The sequence below is a fragment of the Bactrocera latifrons genome, unplaced genomic scaffold (genome assembly GCF_001853355.1).
Source record: "Bactrocera latifrons isolate USDA-ARS-PBARC rearing strain unplaced genomic scaffold, ASM185335v1 scaffold_41, whole genome shotgun sequence".
NCBI lineage: Eukaryota > Metazoa > Arthropoda > Insecta > Diptera > Tephritidae > Bactrocera > Bactrocera latifrons.
Genome location: NW_017537057.1, coordinates 881,532 through 903,348, shown reverse-complemented (window position 1 = coordinate 903,348; position 21,817 = coordinate 881,532). Strand labels below are relative to the sequence as shown.

Below are 21,817 nucleotides of genomic sequence, written 5' to 3'. Positions count from 1 at the left end.
TATACGCCGTTGCGTTGATTTTATGCGCGCGTTGCTCTTTCGCCGCACTTATCTATGCTCGTTTTCATATGCAGTGTGTTGAGTCAGACACCGGATACACTGTAAAAAATGATACGTTTATTTTAGTTGAAAAATTTTAAAGTGTTTGAGTAGTTTATTCCCATTTTTAAGTAAATCTCTTGCTCTTAGGAAATTAGTTAATAATGTATGGGCTTCGCCTTTTAAAATGTGAATTTAATGGAACATTTTTTGTGATATGTATCAAATATCGAAGTTAACTTTTTTGATATGATAGAAGAAAGTCTAATGTGGGATTAATGAGAGAAAAAAAAAACAAGTTTTTGACAAATGAAATCGGCCTTGACGTTTGTTAATTTAAAGCACTAGGTTACGTTTAGTTAAAGGGTTAAATAGGTTTACAGGTTTAGAAAAATCGACTTTTTTATAATCGTATTACATTTCACAATACCTTTAGAATGTAGTCCTAAATTTTCAAGTGGATCCGACTAATCGTTTCAGAGATACTTGGGAACATGTGTGCTCGAGGCTAGCTGGGCTAAGTCTTTAAACGCGTTTTTCTCGAAACTGTGCTTTTGAAGTCGGTTGGAAAGATTTCTCGAGAGCTACTGTACTGATCTTTATTAAGTTTTAAACAGGTCTTTAAAATATAATTTTTAAATACTTGGACGAAGCATTTTTTTCGAACACAAATACTTAAAAAAATCGCGAAATTTTTACTGAAATTTCAAATTTTTTTTTTTATAAAAATGCCTGCCAAAAATCCAATTTTCAGTGTTTTTATTCCTTTGTTCAAGTTCTAAGTTAAGATTTTAACTAAAACACCTTTTTCACATTAGATTCTGTGAGGAGTTATGCTGCCAACTACGGGTGCATCTTTTTTCCGAGGGGTCACCGGCAATGGCCTTGCAATTGCTAATTGTGTACGTTTGAAACAATAAAAAAATTTAATAAAATATATAATATTTTATATGAAAAAAATAAAATTGTTGTCAAAAGTCTGCTTTTTTCCTGAGGAAGTGCATTAAGTATTGTTGCATTTGTAATCATTTACAGGTTTAATGACTCCCCAAATGTATCTACACAAATTAGAAATTTTGAAATTTTTTTTGTTTTAAAAAATATTAAAAATCAACCAATTTTTTTACAGTGTAGACATCATATTTTAATGAACAGACACAATTAATGTCAAATAATTCCTTGTAATCCCGAAATAAGACGTACGAGGGCCACACTGAAGGAGTACACTTGACGTGAACACATGTTTGTTGGTATGTATTCGTTTCTCGAGTATCAAAGTGCTGCACGACTTAAGTATAAGCCCTCAAATGAGTGCGCACTGCTAGCACGTACTACGACAAATGCCAAACGTGATCGATGCCAATAATTTACGGCAACTCTTCAAATCGGAGAAGACACTAAAAAATTAAACAAAAGAAAAAAAAAAAAAAAGTATTAATGAAGAAACCAAAGTGAAAGGCAATGAACGCTTCGTGTTTCAAATATCGGGATGACGCAATTTCACGCAAGATGTTGTAGTCGCCCCGCTGCTAGGCGGGCGCACGTCTGGCAATTCGACGACTTTTGACGAGGCAATAAAAATAGATCACACTTGAGCGCGAAAGCACGCTGCTCTATGCTGGCATACCTATAACACGGTGCTAAATTTGATTAGCTTGACACACATCCACGCACACACAAACACATGCGCACACACTCAAGTAGCCCATTTAAATGTATATGTACATACATATATAATATATAAAATCACACATGAATGAATGAGTTAAGGCGCAAATTAAATTTCGAGATTCATTGTGTTTAATGAAATCGCACACACATACACACAAGCCAAACACACAGCCACACACGCTGCTTTAATTAGTTTGATTATTTCGAAAATGTTTGACTTTGTATCGGAGCCTGCAAAGCATTAAATCGGAAACACAAAACGCTTGAACACGGCGCATTGTTTGATAAGAAATGTCAAGCCCCTTATTGCGCGAGCACAACAACAGTGAAGTGCAACAACAACAATCAAGTATTCAAACAAACACACACACACACACGTACATATACATATACATATATATGTACATATTTATGTGTTTAATGGGCAAATTATAATTAAAACGAAGTGTGAATGAGGCGCACAGATGTGCGCGGCACCGCCAACTGATAACCGCTTAATTGTCATTACCGATTAAAATGTTGAATTGTCAATTAACAGCAAAAAAAAATTACATAAATAATGAGTTTATATTTTATAATAAGCACACAAGCGCTTGTGTTCGTAAATACGTGACGAATTGTGTGTGATTGTGTGTATGAGCGAGTGTGCGCTTAAGCTTTTGGCAAGCACGTGAATTACGTCGTACGATTTTTGGAATTTCGCAAAGGTACGAAATGCACCGCCGGCTGAATATTTGCTTGAAATACTTATTAAATATTAATATTTTGATGATAATATAGTTTTCTCACAATTTTTGATATCTTTACTTGAAATGCATATTTGCATTAACTTAGTTCTAGAAAAAACTTATTTTTCGCTAAATGAGTTTAAAAATACTTTTCTTCGTTACGGTAATGTAGAGTAGGCCACCGCCTCTATAATCTCAAGTCCAATTTAGTTGAATCACTAGCTATTGGTCGCGGTGTGCGATCATCTTATGGAAGTGACAGCCTGCGAAAATGTCTGGTGGGTTAAAGTTGAGACTGCCCCCGCCTCGGAGAACGTTTATCTTTTACCGTCATTAACTTCAAGTGATAGGTGTATGTCTTGCGCTAGTCGCAGCTACGCTCAGTAGACTCAATAAAACTGGGATGTGCGATCGTAGCAGGGAAGCTGGAGTCATCTCGCAAGATGTTTCCATAGTGGTATCAAAGGAAGGGCTACCTCCGAACCGAACCACCGAAGTGTGGGCGTACAAAATTGGCACCACAAGCTGGTCAGAGCTGATTAGGAATGGTTGGATTCCACATATAAGGAAGCGGTATCTACGAGTTGAAGAAGTCTGGAAAGAAGCTTAACTAGAAGCTTTAACTAAGGTGAATTTTTAGAAACCTGCACCACCGAAGAGCAAGAAGAAGACAATCTGTCTCCCGCAACTTACGACTGAAGAGTCGTAAGGCTTGAGACAATTTCTTCAGAGCAATGAGTCCATCGGTTCTCTCACTGATGCGAAAGGTACCATCAGCTATGACTCTAAGCTGGTTGTTCTTAGTATCCTCCCTAACGATGCTAGAATGGTTGTACTATAGCCTCCAGTAGGGATAGAAGAGAAAATCGTAGAGGCCCAAAAAGCGCACAGATGTGGACTTGCTTGTTTCGGATACAACGAGTGTTTCGGTCAGTTCTTCGACTGAGGATTCTGCCTTCAACCTCGGGCGATTATTCAAAGAGAAGATCGTCAGGTTGCTACCTCAGATTAATCTCCGGAATGCGGACACGACAACTGCGAATCTATTTAGTCAATGTTGTCCTAATTCAATAACCTTGAAATTGCAATAACAACATCAGTTGACTAAGGGCGAGGATCCAGAATATGTTGGAGGTCAACGGTACGTGTAGATATAATGCGTGCTTGATGGTTCAAAATGAACTAAGGTTTTTCTCTCACATAATTTTAGCAATRAGAACGTTGTGATTAATARGTGGAACAGCGCTGCCGGAAAAGTYGAAAGTTGTGTGGAACTCAAAAAATAATTTTAATTTTTCTTCAAAATATGTTCTGTATATTCTCAAAGTATAAATATATTCTTACAGTTTTAAAACCATTTTATTTCACACAGCATTTTCTAGAGACACAAGTTCTTTTAGAAGAGTATCTATGCTTTTTCTCTTTGCTTCGTTTTTCGGACAGGAAAAAAACTTTGGTTTGCCCCATTGCTATCTTAACTAAACTCGAAGACAAGTAAAAATCAAAACCAAAATGTGAGACATTATTCAATTTTTTTTTTCTTGTGGCAGAGTGGGGTTATTCCACTTTCGACTTAGTACTGAGATACACTGACGACTCGAAAACACCGGACGGCATTGGAGCAGGCATTGCGGACATTGTTTTCTAACCATCTGTTATGCAGAAGTCTTTACTATAAGTTAACGTGCAGAAATCAGTTTCCAGCGCAATTATGGCAATCAGTTTATCGCTTTAAAGAAGTTGCTCCGCATGGAGGAGAGAATGGAAATTAAACTGCACTCGAGACTATTTCCGCCCCCTTGTCGCCACATGCAAATATTGAATTAAAAAATTAGTAGTTTATTGCGCTCCAACTTAGCCTTATTCTTTCTGTTAATTTCTAGTTTAAAGATAGGCATTCCTTATATTCGTATATCAAAATTTGCAAATTGCTTCCTCCGCATATCCATTTTAGACCATCGCGACGGCTTCTAAGTAAAAATTGAGGTTTGTGAAATCTACTGTTTAACTGCCTTCTTACTTTCTAAACTTTTTCTCCATTAACTAAGATATTCTCCATTCAATTTCCATTAAATTTAGTTTTCTAATTTCTTTATTAAAGCTCATATTTCTATTTCAGCCAAACTATCCGYATCATAAATCATCGCGCCAGTTATCAGCGCTTCGAGTGAAAGTGCAGTTTCTATTAATTCGCAGTGATTATGATTATGATTAAACTAATTTTAATTGCACCGCCAATTCGTGCATACAATTTTAGCTGCGTGTGACGTTTYTGCRACGSRCGGTGATGAGCGCTGAGACCTTGCCAGTTGCGCGGTTTGACCTTTCCAGCAGTTTCATTTCACTTCGTGTGTGTCTCGTCTGCTTTTTTTTGAGCCGTTATGAATAAAATAATCAAATGGATTTATTAATTAAAAACGCATATGAGTTTATATAAAAAATTGTGCAAAAAGTTGGCAGCTACGTGCGCCAATGAAATTGCTGATAAGACCAACAGCACAGTKCCAGGCGTGCACAATAACTRCACACACACAYAYACAYAYACATAATCATACTTGCACTTAAACGTTTCATTCAACTCAGCGCTGCAGCAAATCGATSTTGCCGCCTCGCTGCGCCGATAGCGTTGAGGCCAGAGATGAAGAGCAAAAGTAATTTGAATGGAAAAAAATCAGCGCACAAATGACGCAAAACAGCGCGCCCTCAGCGGCCACTTGACGCACAGCATAGCATACACATAACTATATACAAACACACATAGTTACATATGTATGTAGTTATGAGCGCGCAAGTAATCGCTTCGACAAGTGGACGCGCCAAGCAAACCAATCCAATCCAAGCCAATCCAATCGAGCGAATCAAGTCAGCCGAGCGCGTTGCTGATAACAAAGCGACAGATAAGCGGACGCCGGCTGCTAGCCTGCGCTAAGTGGAGAAGCGGACAAATGCGTATGCAACGCATTGCGCGCTGCGTGATGAAGCGGTTGTGTTATCTTACAAGCGGGGCGGCAGCGCGAGCGAAGGCGGTACGCGGCGCACTGTGGTTTGTAAAAGGGAAAATGTAGCGCGCGTGCTACTCTGAACAAGCCAAGCGGCTGAGCAAATCCGTGACCTACTGCTGACCATCGCCGCTTACATACAAACATTGGCATGAAAGGACGACTGTTGGCGTTCAGTGAACTCGTCGTATGGAAAACTGACCAGGCAGACTGCGTGGAGCAGCTAACAGCATCTATCAGCTGAGAATGAACTGCGTATAGAGCAGTGTGTGTATTGGGGCATATGCATGCGTTTGAAGTAGGTATGTAATTATAATTATAGTATTTGAAAATCGATTATGGAAAATTTGTAAGACGCATTTGAAATCCCATAATATTCATAATTCTTAACTATTTCAACGGACAGATTAACCAGAATTAGACTGATTTATAGAATTACGATAAAGGTTTCTTATTTGTAATGGAGTTGATGCAATAAGAACTACAAACATTATAATTAATAAATAATTATTGATTGACATTAAAACATTGAAAGTTGGGTCTGAAAGTTTTCCTCTTGTACGAAGATAGTTTCCGCCTTGCCAATATCTCCCTTTAATCTTTTGATTCAGACAGAGTTGCAGTTTTTGCAAACTTTTCTTCTATAGTAATCTGGTTTAAGATTTCTTTGAAGTTTGCTCTGTGATCTATCTTAGTGAAATAACGGTTGATAAACAAGCTCTCAAGCGTGACGAGGCACTGCATAACCTGCATCTCCGAACTTCAAAAAGGTAAATATCAATATTAATTGTTAATTTACATAAGCACTCTGATTCAGATAAAGTAGAACTCGATTTGCCTGRTACTTTTCACTTTAACAACGAAAATACATAAAGTATGTCAGAATGAACTATTTGATTTCCGTGCTTCTTTCTAATTAAAATGGTGACAGCTGCTTGCGAAARCCTAAAAGATTGTGCTTTGCTTTGTCTTGTTTCACCGCGATTTGAACGGACTCATACAAGAAAATACATCGAACATATTTGTCAAAGTCTGATGTTGTATGTGAACCAGTGAGTGAGTTGAACGAGATCGAATGCAAGCAATCTTGAGAGTGTTGATTCAGAGACAATATTTGTCCTAGAAATTTGTTCCAGTGATTCTCGTGAATCTCTCCAGTATTTCGGTAGCAGATATCAGCTTGGACTTAAACTCTTCTTCGTTTGTTTAAATTTTCGCTGCTAAGACTTTAAAAGGCTTCTAGGTTTAAAGACCTTTCAATAGTTTTCGGAATATTTGGGGACATCACTCATAACCATAAAGTTCATGAAGTCTTTTAGCTACGGAATTTCATTGGCATAATTAAAAAGGTGTGTGTCTTAGCTGTCTGCGTTATGATCTCAGACATGCACCAACTCCATTGACAAATAAGTTAATTATGTTGAATGCGTTTCACAGGTACTCAAAGATTTCGGAAACCGAAAAATAAGTGTTTTTTTTTTAAATGATATATGCACTATATATATAGTATTATATTAAGTTCGAATGTAAAAATTTTTTCCAAAATGTACCGTCCATGTAGACTTTCTTGTACCCTGAAAGGAATATATTACGACTTCCACAGTTTTTAACACCAAAAAGTAACCCTAGGAGATCCAAGTACAAGTATATATTACTGTATTGGTTGTAAAAAACCGGTCTGTAGGATATTTTGAATAATGAMTATTAATCCAAAAAAGGAAGTGAAATTGAGGATATTGTATTTGGAATTGCAATAAGCGTGAAATAAATTATTAGCCATCAATTATAAATGTTCCATTTTTCAGGATTTATCACTCCACGCCGACTTGTTTATACCTTTTTCGGTCATAAAATCGCAGACTTGCAAAGAAAAACAAAGTAAAAGATCAAACTTAGTGAAGAATGGAATTGATAAGTATAGGAGTAAGTAAAAGGGCTGAAAAAAAAATAATTCGCGATATTAGCCCGGTGATATGGTGCATAATCATGTTGAAATATGAATTTGTTTCGGTGTTGACACTGTTCTTCGAKGCAGGATTCATTAGCCCTTTCTTCATGAAATGGCTCTCATTTACCAATCCGCTGCTTGGCAGGAGTATTGTGGCTTGTAGTCACTCCCGAACAGTTTGCATGGCCTTTTGCATACTTAGTTGATACCATCTGAWCTARAAATATTAAACTTGGATTCATCAAAGAAATTTACGGTCTGAAGCCATTCCACCGAAAAATTGCCACGCCCTTTCGCCCAAATATATACATTCTGCTGGTTCTTCATTCGTTGGCTCAAAAGATCCTTTTTTTTTTTTTTTGAAGGAACCTGTCCGTTGAATTCTGTCCCTCTCGCGGGGGAACCGTTACTGCTTCCCATAACCCCACTATCCCTCTTGTTGTATTACTGGGTTCCGTTTTAATATTTGTTGACGATTTAAAACGATTCAGGAGACAAGACCGTCGGATGAGTTTGTGTCGGGCGACTGCCTCTTTTGGGACCTTTCCACACCCTTTTTTATCAGCAAAAGAACGGGTTTTAAGAATTTTTTTAATCAAATCTTACGCTTATGTGGTTATAGTCGAAAAGCAGACAACAGCTTCGGATGATAGCCGACTTACTCAATTATGAAGTGGGTGCCCTTATTTGCCCTGTTTATGCATTATGCCCACTGCTGTATATATGTACATACCTACTATCAAAGATCAGCGTGATTAACTCGATTTAGCCATGTTCTTCTGTGTGTAAGTCTATATGCAAACTAGTTTCCCAGTTTTTGAAATATAGAGCTGATATTTCGTGTTTGTAACTTTCTCAAGAAGATGCTCATTTGTCGAAACCGCCGATATCGGACTACTATCGCGTTAACTGACATACAAACAGACGGATCAAAAACAAGTTCTTGTGAGGAAAACTGTTTGATTTGTCAAGATATTTTCACCAAAATTGGCATGTATTATTTTCCAAGGCAGCGCTACAATATCTGAATATATTGTTCAAATCTAACTAAACTATTGCATATATTAAACATAAAAACTGACCGATGAAAATTAACATAAAGCTCTTGTTATACCGCTTTTGCTATCAAAAACTGCACCTGTGAGGGTTACTATAGCAGTTAGTAAAGTTAACAGTTAACAGTTTTTCATGTTTTTACTTCAATATTGTATTTCCAGTTTTTTTTTTTTAAGAAAAAATCAAATTTCGCGCTGCAGGCGACCAATGGCATTTCGCCGAGTCAGTTTTAATGCAACGAGCAGACAGCTATTAGCATGAAAATATGTACATGCATTAATTCATATATTTATTTATATATGCATATTTGCTTATGCGCATATTTATGTTGTTTTTAGTAAAGGTGAGGCGATGAAAACTCTGTGGCAGTGAAAACTTTACAGCGGAGTTGAAGGAGCGGAGGAAGGCTTGACCACACGTGTAAAGAGGATTATGACAACAAACATGCAAACCGGCAACACGATTATAGGCGCTAAAATGTAGCATATATATATGTATATATATATATACTATATATGTATATACATGTACCTCCTTATGTAGCTATGTGTAAACATGCAAATATAAGTTTTTACAAAAATATCTGATCAATTAAGTGCCTTTTGAGGCTCCGATTTGCATTGCATGCATGGGTGCAAAAAGTATTAAATTAATATATGTATATATATATATATATATTTATATATATATTGTATATGTATGTAGCGTGCGCTGTGCTGCGCTAACGAGCGGGCGCCAGGCAAAGGGAAGGCAGATTTTTTAATTGAAAAATATTAAATTCTTCCATGCGACGTGATAAAGTGGATTGCCGCTACAAACACAGAAGTGCATGCATAGGCGCAGCCACACAGGCACACACATACACATATTTCCATACTCATGTGTGTATGTATGTTGTATATTACTAGTAACAATTATGCGCGAATAAAGCGAGCCGCAGACAATCAGTGTTGCCATTGAAGCGAAACCACGCGCCATCCGCATCATAACACATACAAGTAAACAAATATAGTAGCATGATATATACATACATASACACACACATGCATTATTTGTAGTTAAATAAGTACATATGTATATATATTTATTACATAAGCCGCGTTCATACATATTTTTGCACATTGACCGGCCCATGTGGCTGGCAGACAACTGCCACTACTTGCACCAACACACAAGCACACACATATGCGCGAAGCTTGGCACCCACACACACGCGTTGCCATGCAACGGCGCGAAGCTTAAACGCCCGCGACTGAKTTTTTCAATCGGCCGAGCGCAGGATTATAGGCGATCACCGCGCCGCTGCAGCTTTGCTCACATATACAAGTGTATATGTGAATGCACTGTTTTTCATGCTCGGCTTGACGCATTTATGTGGGCTGTTACGTGGGCTTGCGGCACCGCATTTTTGGTTTTGCTTCTCCTTTGTATRTTTACTTATTTTTCGCTAATAAATTAATAAATTAAAATTTTATTTCAATAAAAATGCGCAACGCAGGCAAAATTCATAAAGCATAAGTTACAAAAACAAAAACAGGTGCAGTGTGGGCAGAGAGAAAGCGGCTTGTACGCTAAAAGCAAGGTCAATTCGTTGAGAGTTTTGCTTTGCAACATGTTGTTGAAAATTTAAAAAAATTTTAAGTGTACTTTTCGCCAGCACCAACTGATGCAATTTAAGGAATCAGAATACAATAAGTGAATACTCCTTTGTCAGAGGTACAGGATTCTTTTTAATTTTCACAACTACAGATCCAGCTAAAGCCATAGATCTATCTGAATTGTTTCAACTATAAAAGAAAAATTCCATATGAGTAWTTCTTTCGGGAATCCCTAACATTCTTTGGAGAAAAGTTGACCAGAATTAAGTTTGGTCCTATAATCCTAATAATTGCCGCAAATAAATGCTTTTGAAGCAACTCAAAGCATTKGAAGTCCTTGCAATCTAAATCGTTRCATCGCGTAATCTTCTSCTGTCGATTCCTTCTCTATTCACACAACTCCGAGTGATTTGTAGGCGGGCCGAAGCGGTTAGAGCAGAACTGCAAGGAGCTTTCCACGGATCCGGATTATTGCTACTAAACAAACTTCAACATTACATACGCGGTGTGACAAAATATTTTGTCGGACGCTCYTTGCCAAAGCTATCTTGCGACGTTCTACTCTATCGTCCGGCTTTTGTCAGTCTGAGACTGAAATGTTGATATTGACTGCCATTGTAAATACTTACGACATAGTCTAGCGAATTAAGAGACAGAGGCTACGCTGGCTAAGTCATGTCATCGGAATGGACGACTGCACTACAGCTCTGAAAGAGGAGGAAGGGAAAGACCTCCAGTCCGTTGAAAAGAACAGGTGGAGAAAGAGCTGGGAGTGTTTGGAATCTTCAATTGGCGCCAAACATCGAAATAGAAGAACGATTGACGCGATGTTTTAACGCTGATATAACCGCGTATGCGGTGTCTACTCCAACAAAAAAGAAGAAGAAGATTTTTTATTAAAGAAGAAGAGAATAACAAATATGATTATTTTGGTTTAACAAAYCAATGGGGAAATATGGCTCCATTTGCTGTCCCTATTGATATACCTTTGTAGCGTTCCTATTGAAACACCCGTTATGAGCAATCAAGCGCTTTGAGAAGTAGCGGCTGAACAAAATTTAAAATTTATACTTTCTCTCGATGTAAAATAATATTACTGATCGTCTATATACACGCAAACCCGAGGCTATGATGTCAAATGAATAACCMTTCAGACTTCAAAATTTTGTTCCACCTGACTTCTGTTCATTACTATGTTAATGCTGATGCTTTACGCTAAAAAAATCAATGAAAATCGAAGCAATAGCAGCACATATAAATACAAATATCAGTAAAAATAAAAATAAAAATAAGAACTTGTGGGGTGTCAGCAGTCAAACTAATTCAAACAAAAATATAGTGTAGTCATTTAGTCTACTGCGTAGTGTGGCCTAGCATACATACATAATTCATACAGAATGTGTCAGAGCAAAGTATTTCACAACGACTTCTCTTGATATTTTATTTATGCATGTATGTATGTAGGTATGTATAATATGATATGCGGCTCTATGCTTCAGGGAGAGATTCTAAGAAATGCTGATGATAATATGCTTTACATTATTTTATGTTGTTGTTTCTAACACCTTCGCCAAACATTTGCCATTAACAGCATTTTACTTTGACTGCCTCAAGCGCTACCACTTCGTTGACAACTGCGAAAATCAAGCGAAGCATCGTAAAGTGCGCAATAATTTAAAATTATAAAGAAAGTACATTTTTTTTTTTATTTAATTTTTTTATTATTATTATTATTTTTTGTTTTTTGTGAGAAGCGCATAAGAGCCGAGACAGCAGTGCCTGACAGTACCCACACATATCTGTATATATACATATATATTATTAYAAGTATACTTATGCTAATAAGAATATGTGTTTGTGCAGTACTTGAAAATATGTAGCTGTGTGTAAATTTTTGGGTGAATGCTCTACGCACAGTGAACGGGTGTCAGATTTAAGGTTGAACATTAGTATTTGCAAATATACATATGTATGTATACGAGTGTGTAGGCATTTTACTCAGGTTCTTGTTACACAATGCCTTGCTCTATTAAAAATTATTATAAATCATGCTCATTAGACCAAAAATAAAGGCTTCGAAAATGGTCRAAAGTGAAATAAAAATAGCAGGTAGCAGCAGAAAAAAACTGGTTTGAAATATTAAGTAGAGCTTTTTTCACATTTCATGAGGAAGCTTACCATAGCAATGTATATAATTGTTATTCCCTACAGAAGGCGATGAAGGAAAAGGCCACCAACTTAAAAAAAAAAAAACAAGCAGATGTCGTGACTTAAGACTTTTCGATAGAAAATAAAAGCATTTGCGATATTAAGTCGAAAAAAGATGAGCTTAAGTTAAGACTGATTGATTGGCATTAATAATAATTACGACGATCGAGGTATGTTAAAAAAATAACGGGAATTTTCGTTTTTGGAAAAAAAAACAATCATATTCGTGGACACTGATGTTGTCGCCTACACAATAGTTCCTTTTTGATATTATGCATTTACAAGGTGAACAGTCCTTTTTCGACTATTTCGTTAGAATCTGCCATCTTTATCAATTGTCCAGTGAGAATTTCATGACATTTCATAGATTGAAAGTGAAGTTATTGCGTTTTAAGTGTAAGTATATTTGTGTTACGGGTGCGAAAATGAGCTTCAAACAAAGAGCCAACATAAAATTTTCTTTTAAAAATTCGTAAAACTTCTACCGGAACGTTTCAATTGATAAAACAAGTTTATGGCGATGATTGCCTATCCCGTAGAAGAGTGCACGAGTGRTTTCAACGTTTTCAAAGTAGTCGTGAGGACATAAATGACGATCAACATGTGGGCCAATATCATTCAAATTCAAGGAAATGGAATTGAACATCGATTTATCGCATTTTGACCGAACATTTGGGCTTACGAAAGGTGTGTGCTCGGTTTGTTCCGCACAAATTGACTGACGGCCAAAAATTGCTCTCATCGATCAACGCTTGTGACCGATTATTTGACCAAAAATTACATTTTAACCATTAACCACTCCACGTATTCACCTGATATGGCACCGTGCGACTTCTTCCTTTTCAGAAAAATGCATTTGCCCATGAAAGGAAAGCTTTATGCAAACGTATAGGCCATTCAAAAGGCTTGTACCGGCATACTGGCGGCCATTTTCTTCATTATAATCACTCATTTTTGAACAGCTGTAACTTTTTTCCAACTTCTCCGAATTAAGTTTTCGGTTAAATGAAGTTTAAAACCTCTCCTTTCCTATATAGTGTGATWCAATGTGRCTGGTAGCACTTGAGATATACGAGTACGACTGCTATGACATCTATTGACGGTTAAAATACGAAAAAACTTTTCCGGCTACCCAATACATTTACCTAGTTCTACTTATTGATTACACAAATATTCAATTAAATTAATAAATCAATAAAATTAATCTAAGTTTGTTTATTTGTGGTTATAATTTTTTAAATAATTCTTGTTTTTAAGGAAATAAATGTGCCAATCTAAAGGGTATATGCACTTGATTTACCAAAACGTTTCTTTCAACAGCTTATTTGCGCTTCTAGTTTCATAAGTAAGTTTCATAAGCAAATCAGCAAAGAAAGCGCAAAATAAAAACAGAAATAAAAAAACAAAAACAGAAAAACATTGCTGATTTGTATTTTTTCATGTTTCTTCGTGTGTTTGAATGAATTTCGAATGATGCAATATAATTGAAGAGTGACATCGCTCCCCAGTTGGGGTACAACCTCACATGGTAGCGGCTCAGGCGATATACAACACAAACACGCACGCACACGCACATATATTTATGTATGAATGGATGTATGCATGTATATATTTACTATGTATGCATGTTGCGGCGTTTAATCACATGTGTGCTTGAGCACATGCTTTTATCGGTCGCGTTTTATTTACTTTTCGATTTTTTATTCGTGTTTTAATCACATTTTGGGGTGTTTCCTCGACTTCATTTTAATCAGCATGGGATTTGTTTTTGTTTTTGTGTGTGAATTCGCACATAATTTGAATTGGCATAATAAAGTGGGTGAAGCGAAAAATATACTATCAAATGAATATGATTAAGGTGTTGGAATTTTTGTCATAGAATAAATTTGATTGTCTCAGGGTTGAGAAGTATGAGACAAGTRTRTCATTAAGCGAGGTGTGCGGAAGYAAACSYTAAAASCATAAGTGGGAATAAATGAGTTGATCGAGGAATTTAGCATATTTGTTTTCATAAATCTCTATTTCGGATGTTTACCGTATTTTATGTAAATTATTAATAAAATTTTTTGTGTGGAAAATTTCGATCGAGAAGTGACAGATAAAAAAATTTCATTTTTTTAAATTAAAGCACATTAATTTCGGGCGCGCAGAAGCTACACAAATACAAAATATTTCTTACAAAGATTTGATTTTGATCGTCGCCCGATATCAAGGGTTCCCAAAAATTAGCAGGTTTTTGAAGAAGAAAGGACGTAAGCAAAATTTCATGACGATATCTCAAAAACTAATATAACGGRTGATCCAAGTAGTGGTACTGTTTTCAGTAGYCGTGTTTTGACAGATCACACATCCAGCACKCAGTGAAGAMAATATAGCAACTCAGGCTGAGAACACGAAGATCGTGAAGAGTCGATTCGGAGCCGTTCGCAGCAAATCGCACTGATGTACGCAGATCTTAAATTGAAAGCTTTAAAAATATATCCAGTGCAAGAACAAAAGCCTCTCGACCTTCCAGCGATGAGACCCATTCCACATTTAGGACTAAGAGCACCCTGAAGAGATTGAAGAGCTGTCATTTCATTCAGAAAACAACGGTTTGGTGTGGTTTGACATCCGCTGAAATCATTGGTACATACAATCATTGGTATAATAAGAGACTCTTATTTCTTCAGAGACATTTAAGCTACTGTATGGAGTATATGTATAATTACAGAACATGCGAAAACAAAATTGATTGYTAGCACTGCGAAAAACTGCTTCGAAAAAAAAAAATGCGTTTAATGATAAACTAACAGAGCTGATTGAACAGAGCGGCTCTACTTTGGAAGTCTGAAATTCAAAAAAGTTTTTTAAAGGTACAGGCTATTAAAATATGTAAAAAAAATATCCAAATTTAACGCAAGCTGTCTCCTGAAAGGACTTGATCACACAAGTTTGCTGTTGGCACAGGCAGATGGTTTGATAATACTGCTGATGATTTTGAATAATGAATTTGAAATTTGAGACATTTTGACGGTAATTTTATAAAACTTTCATCCTAGGTATGCTCCTTGAGTTCTTATTTCTGCAATAAGAAAAAATTGGTAAGCAAAGTTTAGGCGCCTGACCAAGATTTAAATTTACTATAACAACGACGCCAAATAGTTAAGCATGCACTAAAAACAGTTTGAATTTGATGACGTAATATATAATGAATTGTAGTTKAGTTATATTCTTAACCCTGGACSGGCATCGTTATTTTACTGCCGTTTGCAAAACACTATGACTAATTCATATTGAGTAACAAAGCACGTCCARGGTTRATTCGGATGTACCTCAAATAAAAATAAAATAAATAAATTAGCAAACATATATTCAATGCTTTTGTCTGTAAGATTCAATAGCCAAATCAGGGGAGGTAGGAATATTAAGAACAATTTCATAATACAAAATACATGCATAAGCATATTTCACTCTAAAAATTGCAGAAAAGCTAGAGAGGAAGGTTTCGATACTTTTTTATTTCCGAACTCCGAGAACGTTCTTATTAGAAACCGTTCTTTTCAAAAACATCGTCGAATCATCTCTTGTTGCCTGTAGCCGTTAGATGCATTTTTCGAAAATAATAATAATATATAGTATAAACTTGGTTTTACTACAAATCATTCCCGTAAAATCAGTCTTTTTAATTTTTAATATAAAGAACAATTTGTCATTCGTCATTAGGCTCTGCACATCGGCCGCTTCTAAAAACATAAAAACAAATCTCTCTATAATTCAAAACAAACAACTTCTCGCCCCCTAGACTTTGTCACCAAATATACGTAATATTATATATATTTTTTTGAATTCATTCCGTTTTGATCGTTGTGATGTGTTGCATGTACAGTATTGGCAAACTAAAATTGGCAGCCAAAAAGTATGCTTTAAAAACATTTAGAGTGTTAATTGTATGAGCGATTTGGGCTTATTAGTGGGCCTACAGCTTTTCAAAATCTTACAAAAATAGAATAAAAATTAATTTAAAACAAACGGAGATGATTATGTGTGAGAGTATTGAAATGGTAACAATTTATTAATTTAATTAATTATTATTTTTAGTGTTATGTGGTTACATGGATTTCTTAGAGTAAAAAACGGCCCATTTTCAATAATATTTCTTTCATATAAAAAATTAAATATTTTTTCAAACTTATAATTAGTCCAAAGATACCTATTTTAAAAAGATTTTGTGAAATTTTCAAAGGAAAATATTCAAAACTCAGCCATTCGACATAATTTCCGGCAGTAATTTGGCAAAAGGGTGCCACCGCGTTCACAGCTGAACTTCTTAAAGGATCATCAAAAGGAGAAAGCTTTAATACCCTTGCAACTTGAACGGATAAAGTACAAAGAGTCAACCAGAGAATCGGAATCCAATTTTATATATAAATAAACCCTTTCCCTATCCCTATCCCATACACTAACCGACACATTCTACTACATTCTTGTAAAATGTCCCCGGAGATTCAAGATTCTTGCTCCAAGGAGAAAGCAGTTCTGAACATTTTGAAAGTTGTATGTTTAAATTCCAGCTTCCTTCAACTCCTTGGAGTTAGCAATAGCAGATTTTTTGAAGTGTGCAGTGAGTAACCATCAAGTCTTCGAACTATAAAAGTCTTTGGCAATAATATTATAAACAGTAGTGTACGTTTTATATCTATAAAATAGTTTATTGTTAAAATTTTTTATTAAATAACGAAAAATACATAAGGTTCTTTAATTGTTACTCTTGGTTGCAGCTTAAAACTTGAAATATTTCAGAAGATTTCAAGGTGAAATATCTCTCTCTCCAAAGTTTTTTTTTTTTATCACGGTATGTATGGAAATGAAACTTTTGCGAATATTATTCACACATATTTATTAAAGATTTATATACAAAAATAAAAAACAGATATATATTTTTTAGACTTTTTTAGTTTATTATACGTCACTATGCATCAAAATGTATTTAGCTATGTGTACAACTACACACAAAATAAGCAAAGAAACCAATAGACAGAAAGGGCAAAGCAGAAAACGGAGAAACAGCTGCGACAGTGGTGAAATTCACTCTTATTTTTTGCTCATTCGTTTCATACGACAATCGTTTGTTCACTCACACGCAGCGCTGAGTTGTGCAAGCAGCAGTGAAGACGCTATTTTTATGCAGTGAAAGTTGTAAGAATTGTGCTAAAATAAAATTAATATAAAGCATAATAATATATTAAAAATATTTCGTTTCATTCTTCGAACAGTAAATTCACACGGAATGGCTGCACGCTTTATGAATTTGCCGAAACACGGCGTCTGCAGTCTGATGAGAACAAGCGCTCTCGCGCGCCACTATGCAAGCAGCAGCGGCAAAGCGACGCCMCTACAATTCACCACACTGAGCGTGGATGATAAGACCGGCATCGCTACGCTCACACTCAATCGACCGCCAGCGAATGCGCTCAACACCGCCTTCATGGGCGAAATAGCGCGCTCCATCAAAGAGTTGGAGCAATCGAAATGTCGCGGCCTCATACTCACCTCGTCGTCGGAGCGCATTTTCTGCGCTGGACTCGATCTGAAAGAATGCTACCAAGCAGAGACGTCGCATCTGCAGGGCATTTGGGTTGCTTTGCAAAATCTCTGGCAAACGCTCTACTCGACGCCGCTCATCACTGTAGCGTTAATTAATGGGCATACAGTGGCAGGCGGTGGCATGCTAGCGCTGAGCAGCGAATATCGCATTATGCTGCCAAATTTTAAGATCGGCATCAATGAAACTATGGTGGGACTGGCGGTGCCGATGTGGTTGATAGACACCTACCTCAATGTTATATCCAACAGGCGCATCGCCGAATGGGATCTTACAGCCAGTCGTATCTATAACAGTGAAGGCGCACTTAAAGCGGGTCTTGTTGATGAGTTGGCCACTAGCAAGGAGCGAGGGTTGGAGAGAGCTGTGGCATTCATCAGCAGCTATCCTAAGCATTCACTGGTGGCGCGTGCGATCACAAAGCGCCAATTTCGAGAGAATGATTTAAAGAACTTTGAGGATAATCGTCAGCATGATTTGGAAATATTTTTGAGCAACATRCAGAAGCCAAATGTGCAGTCGTATCTGGGGGAATATTTGGAGAGTTTGAAGAAGAAGGCGTCTTAGGTAACCATAAGGCCCAAATGGGAAACAACATTTTGTGTTCAGCGTGAAAAATTACTCGTCACTATGGTTTATATCGAAAAAGGTGAAGGAGTTAATATTGAAAGACTATACTGTTATAATATATACTATTTGATAAATATATGCTAAAACTGTACGTTACAAAAATTATGTATTTAATTTAAATTTTATCTGAGTTTGTCTTGATTTTTTTTTAATCATTTTTGATAGAGGATTTAAAGCCGATCTTTTTTTGTAATTTTCAAGTTGTGATAAATGTTATATAGTCCTATATATAGGAAATCCTAAGCTCTGCTAATAAATTTGTTATGGCCTTAACTTAGAGTGAAGACTTGAGTCATGCAAACATTAGACGCAAAAAGTAATTGCTGTCATCTTTATACAATTTTAATATTTAAAATAAAATAATCTGCAGAGTCTGAGCTGAATCTTCAGAGTGGTGAAAGCTGTAGAGCATCTGCTGAGTCTGAGAGATAATCATAAATTCTGAGAAATCTGTGGAGAATATTTAAATAAGCTATCGAACGACATGAAATTTCATTACAAAAATATGGATTCTTGGTATCGAATCTCACACTAATACATATTTTAAAAATATCATAAACAGGTTGAGAATTGCTAATTTCCAAGCTAAAGTTGATTTTTCACACTTCCAGCTGATATTTTTTTTTACACTTTCAGCTGCCAACCTCTATCTCTTTACCCCAGTTTCATATAAGTTTTTTACCCTTACGCTCCCATGAGGCACTTACTACTCACACGCACGCAGGAAACGCCATGACTCATGTAACGGTTACGTTGATTTCTTCCACAAATCACAATCAAGCAAATAAACTGCAAATAGCTTCACAAGCCAGACAATCACACAAAGCAATGATTCYGCAAAATAAGTTTGTGCAAATATTTGCATAAAATTGCGAAGGGAATTGTCAGCGCAGATGCATGTGAGAGTGTGAATGTGTGGTGCGCATATTGGTCATAAACCAGCGGCATCATAAAATCGATTTTTCTTTGCAAAGTGTGAAGAAAAAGTGCACAATTGACAACTGGCGCATACCTTGGCACAGCGATTCGCACACGGCTGACGCACACACACAAACACATTACATATGGTTAGTATACTCATGTGTGCGGTTGAAGGGCCAAAGTTACAAGTGGATGCATTTCTCATGAAGTTGCCGGGAAAGTACCACCAAATACACAGTTATACGAATTGTGCTAACCACTCAAGTAGCATATAAGTTTTTTACAACCCATTCACTAGCAGTATTTATTGGACGACTTACAAATGTGTGAATGAATGTCCTCGGGGCAGTGCTATGATTTTCATAGTTTTTAAATTGACTGAAACTGCGAATGACGCGATTCTCATAATGTGATATGTGATATGTGATTTTATAGGACTTATACGATTTAATGTGAGGTTATTTAGTGCCCACAAAATGAAATGAAATGGCTGTACTTTTCATTTTATTACGCGATTTTCACAGTACGATGGGATGTGTGATTTCATATTATATTTGCGTGTCGATGAGATGTGACTCATTGAACAACAAATGTGCTTTTGTAGTTGGATGATGATATGCTGTGTGATATGATGCAATGTGATCTAAATTTTTTTGATATGATGATGTGAATTGATTTTATTAAATTTGAGTTGATAATATGTGGCCTTATGACTATTACGATTTTCGAAGAAGTGATGATGCTCATATGATCTTACATTACAAACGTTTTGAAAGTAAAACTAACTTAATTTTATCAAATATGGAATATATAAGAAATTAAAAATATAAATTTTCCAAAGACCTTACCTGAAAAAATTCTTGCGTAAAAATAAATATCATGCGATATTTTTTACTTCTCTTATTACTACTTCCAAAAAATATTTTAAACCAGACTTTTTTGCCGACACAAAAATTTCTAAAATGAAATAAATACTCGTATTATATAAAAAAAAAGTTCATATGATCGTATGAGGTGATGTCATATGTAATAAATCATATTTTATTCTTTTTGTTCGCCTACATTATATATTTGCTATTTTCAGCCGCAAAAAATTTAAACAAATAGATGTGATGTGATATCGTATGGTAAGATGAGCATATCATATGACATCGCCAGTTTAAAAATAACGGTTCAGCAAAGCGAAACGGTGCACCATATGATGTCACATTACATATGAAGATATGACATGACAAAAACAGTTTGAAAAGCGTTATCTAACGGACCAATAATGCGAAACGCTGTACTATATGATGTCACCTCACTTATGAAGATATGATGCCACATCACCAGTTGAAAACATTTATCTCAAGGATATACAATGCGAAACCACCAAATTATGGTACATCATGTATGATGATGACATCACTTTTCACGGCTCAGTAAAACGAAACGATGTCAGAAGCATTTAAATTCTGCATGAAACGTTTACAAGTATTTTATGTATTTAACGGTCACGTCACACATACACCACGATGAAAATATGCACACATGCATACATACTTTACATTTATATGGAGTGATGCTGACAATATTACCGCTGACTTTGCATCCTTGACATGGCCAACTATGTGGCCGTAATTAATGTGCACCAACAACAACCGGTGACAGTGTCAACTGCTACTCTCCACTCACATTTCGACAAGTTCTTTTTGCATTATTTGTCTAATGAACTTATCTGCTCCAAGCACGGTGGCAACAGCAGCCAGCTGTGGCGCCACTAACACTTTACCTTTGCACACYAGTAAATAAGYGCACAAACACACACCTGCATATGTGTGTGTGTGAATTTCCAACGTGCTAAACTCATTTGCTATTTTGCAGAGTACTATTTATTAGCTGGCGGGCGAGCTGTGACCTTCGTTGAGTGGCGAACTAGCAGCGAAGAAGAATTATTGCGCCGGCGGAGGTGACGTGGCTTGCTCGCAAATAAGTCCTACTGCGCGTTTGATGGGGCGAGCGGGTGTATAGGTGTGGAAATCTCTACTCTTTTTAATTTGTGTTTCAATTTGTCTTGTGCATACAAAATTAATGTGCTTTGATCGTCGTCAGTGAAATTGACCTTTAGCTGCGTCCCTCTGCTTATTTGTACACGGTTGCCGCTACACAAAGCGGGCACTGGAATATTTATGCCGCTGCGGTCAATGTTTGCTGGAGACGAGTTAACCTCAATTAAATTTGTAGTGTCTTGGTGCGAGTTAGAAAAGTTAATTACCTGGAAGTTTCTCAAGTAAATATGTGTCCTTACTGCTGTTCTGAGTTGAGGTGACTTTTAATGTGGCTAAGAGTTATGAGGATACTGCGGGTTAAAAGTCTTAGCAGGTATTACTTACAGAAGTAAGCGTGGACTAATGCTATCTAGGAGCTATAGTAAACCATAAAGTAAGCTCTAGGGT

The 21,817-nt window shown here is 36.4% G+C and overlaps 1 protein-coding gene across 1 annotated transcript; it reads left to right on the top strand.

Annotated features, from left to right (window-relative positions):
• The first annotated feature begins 17,315 nt into the window (after positions 1–17,315).
• On the top strand, positions 17,316–18,557 carry LOC108972602 (enoyl-CoA delta isomerase 1, mitochondrial-like). The gene is made up of 2 exons (XM_018939239.1): positions 17,316–17,425; positions 17,503–18,557. The coding sequence occupies exon 2, from the start codon at positions 17,517–17,519 to the stop codon at positions 18,396–18,398; it is 882 nt and encodes a 293-aa protein (XP_018794784.1). The 5' UTR covers positions 17,316–17,425; positions 17,503–17,516; the 3' UTR covers positions 18,399–18,557.
• Positions 18,558–21,817: the final 3,260 nt, after the last annotated feature.